At 41.0% G+C, this 11,577-nt stretch overlaps 1 protein-coding gene across 1 annotated transcript in view; it reads right to left on the reverse strand.

Moving 5' to 3' along the window:
* The window catches only part of PRIM2 (DNA primase subunit 2), a 90,513-nt gene extending 79,949 nt beyond the window's left edge, over positions 1–10,564 (reverse strand). Inside the window, exons 1-4 of the mRNA XM_030945116.1 lie at positions 10,411–10,564; positions 9,600–9,703; positions 9,250–9,329; positions 3,880–4,000 (exon numbers count right to left, since the gene is read on the reverse strand). Of these exons, the coding sequence (XP_030800976.1) occupies positions 3,880–4,000; positions 9,250–9,329; positions 9,600–9,703; positions 10,411–10,564 (459 nt within the window). The remainder of the gene's footprint in view (positions 1–3,879; positions 4,001–9,249; positions 9,330–9,599; positions 9,704–10,410) is intronic.
* Between the last annotated feature and the right edge of the window lie 1,013 nt (positions 10,565–11,577).

Below are 11,577 nucleotides of genomic sequence, written 5' to 3' on the forward strand. Positions count from 1 at the left end.
AAGGTCAAGCTTTAGGAGCTGTGACCTTTCTCAGGTTACAGTTCTGAAACCAGAACCAGTATCTAGAAAATGCAAGGCACCTCTCTTCTGGTTAAAGAAATTTAACTACAAGTTTCTTAGTGCATCATAAGCAACTGAAATATAGAAGTTTTATTTCTATCCATTTACCCCTGTAGAAAACAGACTGTAACATCAGAACTTACTTCCTTTTTCTGAAGACCACCTTTTTTTCTAACAGGTAGAGCCCAAAGTTTGATTTCTGTCTTGTTTTATGCATAATAAGGCATGAAAACATTCTAACAGGGAAGCATGAGGAGAATAGTTCATCCTAATTTCCTTTTCAAAGGAAGAGTCTCCTTTTACAAATAGAACATTGAGAAAAATAATACTGCTTTTAGAGTGGCCTTACTTTTTGTAGTGGCCTCTACATAGCTCCATAGCATTTAGACCTGTTCCAAATACATATGGAACTCATTAGTAATAGTCAAATGTTTTATACATGATAGTGCAAGGAAGGATTAGTTTTGCCTAAATTTCCATGAGAATTGGAAGCAGAGGGTGAAAGCAGAAGCAGGGAAGTAGATTTTCAATGAAATGATGCTTTTTTGCCTCAACAGGAGTAAGGAAATAACACCATCCTAATCATTTTGACATATTGAAGGCACATTCAGTAGCACGGAATCAAGCCATACTCCCAGCTATTTCCACCAACCTGCAAACATTTATTTATTCTTACAAGCCCAAATGCCGAAACTGTGACAGGAGAATATGAGGCTGGGGAATAAGCAACAAAAATACAGCTCCACAAAGACACCTTTCACTGAAAGGTCTCTTGAACCAGAGAATGGCATTTCTAATAGTCTCTCAAAGACACAGGAAAGCCTCTGTTACTCTTAACACTCCACAAATCCTATTTTACCAACATGCACTGACACCAGATATTTCAGTCCAGAAAGACATCAGCCACATATCTCAGAATATTTAAGTTATTCTAATAAGCAGCATTTTAAGAGAAAGGCTTTCTCAGTAGAGTGATGACTGCACGTTAATTTTTATTCACTCAAGTTTACAAGGAGAGCTACAGGCAAAGCTGGAGTTTCCCAACAAAACAGTTCATAGCTGCAGTGCAAAACACTGTTAAAATCATTACTGAAGACACTGCAATAGACATTTTCCTTTCATCAACTCAGACAAACAAAACAGCATATAACAGCAGGAACTCCTTTGTAATATCCCTAAAATACCAACAATAGTTGTTTGTCTAAACAGATTTTGCATTTTCAAGGTTTTTCATCAAAAGAAATAGAATAAGTTTAAGTCAAACGGGAAGAAGTTTTAAATCTAAGTTATAATGATAAAACAACAACTGTGGAATGAGAGCATTCACAGAATTTAGGACAACTTATATTCTGCATTCTCCATAGCCCGTAGTTAATGAGCAAAACTCAAATTGTCTATTAAAAGAAAATAGGATAATTTACATGCATGTGCATATATAAAGTCTAAGTTACAATGAAACATAATTGTACATAATTTCTTTTAAAATTATAAACATTAAATAATCCTTATATAAAATATAAATAATCCTTAACCACAATTTGTAGCTACTGTATTTAACACCAGCCTCTAATTTTGTGTTATTTAAGCTAACTCATGGTCTTTATAGCTATAGCTCTTTATATCTATAGCTCCAGTAACTCCATAATATGCACAAACAAGAAGAGTCAAAATGGTTTTTAGCACGCACAAACATTGCATGTCCCCATGGTGACAGTAACACAGAAAGCTACATTTTTGAGCAATCCATACAGGATTTTCATACTTGGATTAATAAAATTTAACTACATTCTCAACAGCTATCATAACCATTCATTGAATGCACTTCTTTTTCTTTCCCATACAGTTTCCAGAAGTCAGTGTTTACAAAAGGAACAATGCACAAAGTCCCCAGGTCACTGTAGTTTGCTGTGGTTTCTATAGCAAGAAGCCACATCTTAATAGTTAGAAAATTGTAAAGGTTCTAGAGCAAAGTTTATGAATAAAAACATATTTTAACCACAATTATTTTTCAACTGAAGTCAATAATGTAATGAGAACAGACTGCACATTCAATTCAAGTAAGAATCAAATGCAGCCATGACTTTTCTTATTACTGAAACATTTAGGGTGAATTATCACACAATTCACCAAGAAAGCAAGGTATTTTTAACATCAGTGTAATTTGGTCCAGATGGCCAGATAAGGTAGGTAAGCACTTAGAAGAAGAAGCCAAACTATGCTCTTATCTGAAGAACACAAACTAGGGACCTGCTAAGATGCATCCCAGAGTCCTGAGAGACTTGGATGACGTAGTTGCCAAGCCACTCCCCGTGATATTTGAAAAGTCATGGCAGTCAGAAGTCCCAGGTGAAGGGAAAAAGGCAAACATTGCACTCATCTTTAAAAAGCTTAGAGAAAACCCTGTGAACTACCAACCAGTCTGCCTCACCTCTGTGCCTGGAAAGATCATGGAACAGATCCTCCTAGAAGCTGTGTTAAGGCACAAGGGTAACAGGAAAGTGATTTGGGACAGCCAACAAAGCTTCACCAAGGTCAAGTCCTGCCTGACCAAACGAGCGTCCTTCTATGATGGAGTGACTACATGAGCAGACAAGAAAGGGGCTACAGATGACATCTACATTTCTGTAATGTTTTGACACAGTCCCCCACTACATCCACCTCTCCAAACTGGAGAGAAATGGATGCAGTGGGAGAACCATTCGATGGACAAGGAATTGGCTGGACATCTACTTTCAAAGGGTAGCAGTCAATGGTCAACTAAAACACAGGAAGTTTCAACTCTACATGAAGAACTTCTTAATGCTGAGGGTTGCAGACCACTGGAACAGGCTGCCCAGGAAGGTTGTGGAGTCTCCCTCTCTGGAGACATTCAAAACTCACCTGGTTCCTGTGTAACTAGGTGACTGCCTTGGCAGGGTGATTGGACTGGATGATCTCCAGAGGTCCCTTCCAACCCTAACAGTTCTGTGATCCTGCCCCTCTGCTCCACTCTGCACCTGAAGTGCTGCATCCAGCTCTGGGCTCCTCAGCACAGGAAGGACATGGCCAGGGGAGGGACACAAAGATGACAGAGAAATAAAACACCTCTTATGTTAGGAAAGGCTAGGAGAATTGGAATTGTTCAGCCTGGAAAACAGAAGGCTTTGGGGTGACCTAATTGTGGCCTCCAGCACTTAAGGAAGCCTAAAAGAATGAGAGGGGCTCTTCACAAGGGCCATGCGGTCACAGGACAAGGGGGGATGGATTCAAACTGAAGGAGAGTACATTTAGATTAGAAGTAAGTTTAGAGGAGGAAAAAAATTCTTTACTGTGAGGGCAGTGATGTCCTAGAATAGGCTGCCCGGAGGAGCCACGGATGTCCCACTGCTGGAAGTGTTCAAGGCAAGGTTGGATGGGACTCTGATCAACCTGGTCTACTGGGAAGATTCCCTGCCCACAGAAGGGAGCTGGAACCAGATGATATTTAAGGTACCTTCCAACCCAAACCATTCTATGACCTACAATCTAATCCACCCAAAATTTGATTCAAAAATGCTTAGCAGCTTTAGTAAACCTTGTTAACTTACCTGTGTAATTTCACATTTTTTCAGCTGTGTTTGTAGACTGAAGCAGACTGAGCTTCTCTTGTTGTAGCACAAAACCACATCACTTAATCCTCACACACACTATTCCCCAAGTTTAGAAGTTCTGTGTGGTTAGGATTTTTAAAACTATAACTGCACTTTCTATCTTTAAAATGTGATTGCTAAAACTATCGTAATGAGAATTTTAAAAAACAACAGACATGTGCAACATAAATAGAGAAAGTAACATACTTACAGCTTCAAATGATAAGTTAACATGTTCTAGAAATTTCTGCATTAAATTTTCAGTTAGTTCATTGAAGCGGTATCGGAAGAGATCCATTTCTTGTTGAAGAAACCAACGCCTGAGATCCTCACTGAAAAAAAAAAAATTTAAAAAATTCTGAATGTACTTTTTTTTGCTTGAAAACTAGACCAAAACCTAGTGAACACAACAGCAATGCTGACTTAGGCATGTGAGCCACATACACTGAGAAGCTTGGAAGTAAAGGCAGGAAACCTTCAGTAATGCACACTCAGGAAAGACTTGTGGAGAGACAATACTTTTTACTCATTTTGGATAAAAATAATTGTAGGTAACATTCTCCCTTGGTATTTAAAGGACAGTTTTTTTCTACAACATGGCACAATATTTCTTCATTGTACAATCAACATCACAATTAATGTGATGAGGCAAATATATTTTGAAGGCTACTTCTTTTAATTCTCATTTTTGCTGTATCTCCAGCTGACACTCTATTCTAGGCAACAAATAGCCTGGAAACAGGCAAAAGGAAAATATATGGCAATGAAGTTGGGTGAGGAACACAAATATAACATCTAATTCCTGACAGAAGAGAAAAAGGGGTTTAGCAACTGCAGGTGAACAAGTAGAAGAACAAATAGGAACACAGGGATAGGAGTCAGAAGACAAAATAAAACAACACTGAAGCCAATCCAAGTACTTTAAGTACTGATGGAACTCTTCACATCCTAGTGCTCAGATTCCCAGACACCAGCACATTACTCAAAGCTACAGTAAGTAGGTACCCAAAAAAAAAGCCACCCCACATGTGCAAGCACGGAATGCAGATGATGCTGCATCTCACTGCCACAGGGCACTCTCTTAAACTGTCCTCTGAGAGCTACCCTGTGAGCCACTGCCCTTGGAATTCACAGAGCACAGAAATACTGCAGTCTTACATATCTTCTCTTTACAACATTTAAGCATCTTTTCCCACAGGGAACATGTGAATCACAACAGAGTTGTTTGTGGTTTTGTGGAATAAACCTCTGCTTGAAATATGGCTCGAAGAAAAGTAATTATTACATAGAACAGCCAAACAGAAAGGCTGTTAAGATGCTTTGTAAAATATAATCATGTGGACAGTCTCAGTGCTTCGGATGTAATAATAATCAGTGCAACTTAAAAATGGAAGTTAATGCTTTAATGACTGATCTGTTGTAGTTCTTCTGTGGCTATCTTGGACTGTAGTTAAATCCTGGGATGTGATAATTTTTTCCACTTTCCTTGATTTGTTTTCCTGTTGGGGGAACCAAACAAAACGACAACACCACAACTACACACACATAAAAAAAACAAACAAACCAACCACAAACATGATTATATATAATTTCTTTGGAGGTCAGCCAGTCTGTTGTTCCTTTCCTTCAGGAAAGCAGATCAAAGGCTGTAATCCCACCTATCCACTTAAGTCACCATAACAAGAAAATACTATTTTATCTTTTATACACACACCTATGTGGATTCTTCCTACAGCTGACAAAATAGCTGACAAGCTGACCTCACACTACTGTGTATGTCCAGCAAATACTTTTAAACTGGCTTTCCTAAGATCATCATCATTAGGGCATTATGCATCACTTCTAAAGCCAAACTATATTTTACACTCATTATTTACATGAAAAAAAATTGTACACTCTCATCTCAAATTCATACTAAGGAATAATACTTATTATCAAAACCCCACGCTTAACTGAAAAGCGATGTCACTGTCATTAGCTAGCTTCAGCAGCAGCTTGGTTAGTTAAGGGACTAGCAGGTCACTGAAGTGTAGATGTTAGGAATACTCCTCACTTTTTGCCACTTAACTTTCTGGTGTGCAGATTACTTAGCAGTTTAAACCAGTTCATAGATTCCCAACTTTAAAAATAATATAAGAAAACAGTCTCTTTCACATAGGGAACAGCACTTGAGGGGCTGGGGTTGGAATAGAAATACTCTTCACCCCAAGGAGGGGTAGGAAAAATCAGCATAATTGGTAGGAAGCATGAACATATAAGTACTTTAGGGAAGGCATGCAAATGCAGGTAAATCTGGAATTTAAGACTGGTAGCTCCCATTCCACAATTAATACAAGAGCTCCAACAACTTAACAGTGATTTATGAAAACTCTGGGCATGGGCCAGATCACTGCTTTACTAGGCAATCAGCACTAATGCATTACTCAGAGTTTAAGTTTTAAAGACTAGACAGCAAGGGGAACATGGGTACAGATAACACACAAAAGGAAATGCTACTCAACATACAGAGGGAGCTTTTTCAGCAGAGAAGTCTAATTTATCATTTAGAAAAAAAATGGGGAGCAGTGAACAGGCCTTGCTAAGTCTAGAACAGAATTTATGTCCTTGTTATGTGACACAGACAAATCAAACAAAAAAAAACTTTAAAAAGGCACAAAAATATGTTTGAAAGTTTCCTGGGTAAAAGAGTTTTGCTGTCAGAGCAGAGGTAAAATTTGTTTCTTCCATCTTAAGAAAGTAAAGTGAAAATTATGCTTCTGTGACTTTCAAGGTTCTTCATAGCTGATTTGCTGAAGTAACAAGAGCTGCAGTAAAGCAAAAATGCACACTCCCATCCACATGCAAATAAAATTATCTTTACATCTGCATCTGCCATGAAAGTAAATTGAGATTATTCTATTTCCTGCTCTTGACAGATTTAAGTGACATTAGAAGAGGTGTGAAAGATGATGAGACTGTAAATACCCTGTCATATGGAAATGTGCTTTCAAGTCTTGGATTTCAGAAAGCAGAAGAAAAGCCAAGAGATAATGACTACCTTACAAATTTAACTGACCAGAATGGTGGAGCTGGTCACTTCAGATCACGTGAAAACCAATTCAAAATAATCCAGTTTATTAGTCCTCCAAATGAGGACTAATAGAGACTAGAAAAGAAAAATTGATATAAACTTTTACCCCTGGATGGCACTGTTGGCCAACTAAAAAGCACTGTCACAGGAAAATGTAAGCACATGTACACACAGCTGCCTCAGGAACTGAATTCAACCTAGTTTACAGTTATGTCTATTTCAGCACACTTTTTCAATCACTCCTACTTTCTTCTTCAAATTTCTTCCATTAACCTAATGATTTGTGCCAAGCTTATTTTTCTGACCTAGTATGATAAAAACTTGAAGTACAGTATATTCTATTTGCCTCCCAATTTTATCTTTTGGGAATTTGCCAGTTGTAGATTATAGAAATATCCCCACAGTAGCTGCTTTTCAAGACAGAATAGAGAACACTGGGCTGTAGGCTCACCTCATAGTTTTTAGAATTCTATTTTTGATGTTATGAGTAAGCATTAAATCCACCTTTTCAAAGTACAAGTAGAAAGCCAAAAAGCTGACCAAAAGCTGCTTTATCAAAATGCAGCAAGTACATAAAAATGGGAACACAAAATGGCATCTGCAAGCTGCCTAAACAGTGTTCCAGAGCTCTGTTCAAAACCCCTCCTCTAAAGACATCTTTCCCCCAGATTACAAAGCCAGGATCTTTCCTGTGGCCCAGAATAGCTTGTATCCATTTCTGCACAGCAGTTCACCTTCATTAAGCTGCCCATCTCTGCCCTGCCTATAGTCTAATTTTTAAGATACTTCCCGAAACACAGGGTTTGAACAGTATCTGCAATTTATTTACTATGGGAGAACTTAAATCAAATTCTCACCTTCCATAAGAGCAGAATTTTCATCAACTACCAAGACCCTTAAAGCACCTCACCTCCCACAAAAAAAAGTAATGGTCTAAATAATAAAAAAATGTTCAAAGTAAAGTTTTGGCTTTGTAATTAAGTCAAATTGATTATTCAAAATGCCACTAATACAAACCACTATGTTTTCAGGGGCCTTTTAGACCCCAGACTACTTGAGGATACTACCTTTCAGGGGGTTTTGGTAAACTTACAATACATGTAAAGAAAGATATTGTCAAAATCAGCAGGACTAGTATGATTAAGGGAGTTTATAAAAATGTAACAAACCGGGGCACTAGAAAGAAGGCAATATTACACTTATTATTCACAATCACAAATTATACATGTAGAATACAAAAGGATTTCAGTTGCAATTCTGTTATTCGTTCTGCTCCCTTCTTTCAGGATTTTGAGTTACGCTATCAGAGACACTGGAGTGAAGGTTGGTATTGATCTCTCTACCCACAACCTGTTCCTCATGGTAAATGCATCACGGATCTAGCAGGCTCATGGATCACACATTGCCAAACTGTCTTCAGCACAGCCCAGACGCCTTTTGAAAGGACAACAGGATAGGACATGAATGATCTGGAAGATTTCAGAGTGTTTAAAAGTCACCCAGGGCATGTCATGGTGAGGTTTCATCCATCTGGAGGCAGACTTTTGAGACCTTTGCTACTTCCTACTCTGATCGGATGTTCTGCAGCAGGAAGCCAAAGCCACTGCAAAGAAAAGCCCCATCCATTCCAGCTCCATATCCCAGCTTAGACCACAATCCCTCCTACTCAGCTTTCCTGCCTGTTTTTGCTTACAAATCTGTATCCATAGCAGCACTTCAGTCATGTCAGCTATCACAGCATCATAATATGCATTCCATCACAGTCACTTAATTAAAATGAACTGTAATGCAGCCTTAAGTGCAATTGAATCAACAATTCAACACACTTCATATCTGCCAGTTTTAACTCTAAAAAGACCACAGTGATAAGAAGTTCACACAAACATATACCAAAACTACTTGCAGACATGAAGCACTGACAACCTCTAATTTCATCCAAAAACTACAGGGGAAACAAAAGAATGCACTTTACAAAATCGATATTTTGCATGAAATTTCACATAATGTGAAACCAGCCACAGCAATGACTATGGACAAGAAACAGCGGCAGTAGATGAAACCTCAAGCTCAGATGATATTTTTAGTCAGTCGGAAATAGTGCTCTCTATACAGCAGTACAAAGCCTATTTAAATAGTCAGGTCTCTGGTCAGTTATCAACAGTTAGTATATAGAGAAGTTAAACTATGCTGCAAGTGTGTGACAAACAGTTAATAATGTGCATTCATTTAGAAAAAAGCTATCAAGAGACTCAAACCAATTGCATGTGTTTAAAAGCCAAAAGTTTGTAAATTTATTAGTTAGCACAAAATCTAGATCTTAATTGATTACACATATCCTTTTTCATCACAGTTGACATCAGATTCATAGCAAAAAATTCCCCTTGAGCCTACCTCTCTCTTTAGTAGCCATACAACTCTACAGCATCTGCAATGTCTATAATAAAGCACTACAGTATCTCTATACATTTAAAATTAATAACAAGAGTACAGCATAATCCACAAAGTACTTACGACTGGCAGTAGGCAAGGCGGAGTATGAAATGAGAGATATGATCTTTTCTTCTTGCCTCATAATCATCCTCAGCCAAAGCCTGTAGAACATATGGTTATTACTCTCCCAGATTAAAAAATTCACAATTTACAGCTGTTTTCAACAGTGTATTAATAGCCATCTTTTAGACAATAAATGCCAACTCATTGAGGAAGGTGGTTACCCTAAAGGAAGAAAAACTCCAAAGAAAACCTACACCTCTGACAAAATGACAGAACACCATTTCATCACCTCTACTTTTATTTGTTATTCTTGAACGGTATAAAGAAAATAAAGTGCAAGAGAATTCTGTGTCTTGATCTTTACTTACTCTGTAGGGAAACTTCAGTTTCCGGAGCTCAAACTCCAACTTAGTTTTGTATTCATCAGAACTTCTTACATAGCTCACACCGAGATTTTCAACTACCTTAAGGACTGGGCAGAAAAAGAAAACGTCCATGTTAGAGACAACATGCTGAAATCAAACTAAATGTATGACAGCTTGGGAAAGGCACAAACTGGAGTAAGGCCACAGGAATTGCTTTTAGTAGCATGAGGAGCAAAAGGGTGAGAAATAGGGAGGATAAAGTGTGGCCCGTGAGTCCTGAACAGCTGGCCCAATTCTGGGATCCATACTGCCAACAAGGAAAGGGAGACAGCCAGCTCTGATGGACCAGTCTCAGAACATCGGTTTCAACTCTAATGGAAATTTGGATCCAGTTTTCAGGACTGCGGAGGAACTCCTGGCTGCCAGCCACAATGACCTGAAATGCAACACTGAGACACCAAATATGTCACAACATCTACAGAATGTGAAACGCGCTCATAACCCCCCCCCCCGTGTAAACCAGAACAACGCAGTCCCGAGAGCTACAATAAACGCTCATTGTGAAATCGGTCTCAGCTCTCCGCAACGCCCAAAGCAACGCGCGTGCCTTTAACGGGAGGGAGGTGGTGGGAGCAGGAGCAGCCAGCTCAGCTCCCGTTCGTGTCAGGCGAACAGAGCTCCCAGGCCTGCCAGGAATACACACAGCCACCCCAGGAAGGAGTCACAGCACCGAGGGAGGGAAGGGACGGGAGGAAGGAGAAGGGAAACGAGAGAAGGGGGAGGCGAAGGAGGGAGGGAGAGAGACGCTACTCACGCCTCAGGCGGTCGATGGCAAAGCTCTCAAACTCCACCAGGGAGATGCTTTCCGTGGGGGGCTCCAGGTAAAACTGCAGGCTGTGAGGGTACTGCTCCCTCCGGTCTCCAGCCAGCCGCGCAAGCCTCTGCCTCGCTCGACTGGAGAACTCCATGTCCCTCGCCCCGGGACTGCCTCCAGCCCCGTTCCAAGCCCCGCTCCCGCCGCCCCGCCCGACGCGCCCCGGCTTCCCGCGCTCCACCGGCCCCGCCCACTTCCGTACAGAGCCGCGCCTCCTGGGCGCCCATTGGCTGCTGCAGCGATGCCGGGGCGGTGCTGGCAGTGCCCACACCCGGCATGGCAGCTTGGGCACGGGAAGTGCCCACACCCGGCATGGCGGCCCCGGCACGGGAAGTGCCCACACCCGGCATGGCGGCCCCGGCACGAGCTGGGAGATCCTGGCAGGTGTCCACACCTGACACGGCCCCTTCCGGCACTGGCACATTCTCCACTGTTCTACAGTTTTATAATATTCTCACTTTTCCAAGAGAACTGCAGGATTTGCTGGTTTTGCCGCTGTGTTGGCAATTTTGCCGCAGCTGAGCTATGTTGTTTTATGCCCCTGCCACAAAGTGCAACTTATCAATTTTTCCCTGGAAGTTGTTTTATGATGTTGCAGGAAGTTCGGAGCGTAAGAGCGGGAAATCAGAACTGGCATACAGTTTGTGCCAACAAAGTGAGGAAAATCAGTAGTTTAGGCTGCCAGGTTCCTAAGAGCAGCGAAAGGATGATGGATCAGGACACGGACTAGTCCCGCGTTCGGGGGACACTCCGGGCGATCTGACAGAGCGCGGCTTTAACAAACCCTGCCCGGGGAGATCTGACAGAGCGCAGGTTTAACAAACCCTGCCCTGGGAGATCTGACAGAGCGCGGCTTTAACAAACCCTGCCCTGGGAGATCTGACAGAGCGCAGGTTTAACAAACCCTGCCCGGGGAGATCTGACAGAGCGAGTTTAACAAACCTGCCCTGGGAGATCTGACAGAGCGCGGCTTTAACAAACCCTGCCCTGGGAGATCTGACAGAGCGCAGGTTTAACAAACCCTGCCTCTGCACCAACAGATCAAACGTGGTGCTGAGCTCAGGTGAGAGGGAAAATCCACTCCACCTTCAAAGCATGTGGCCACAT

This window comes from Camarhynchus parvulus, chromosome 3, assembly GCF_901933205.1.
Source record: "Camarhynchus parvulus chromosome 3, STF_HiC, whole genome shotgun sequence".
NCBI lineage: Eukaryota > Metazoa > Chordata > Aves > Passeriformes > Thraupidae > Camarhynchus > Camarhynchus parvulus.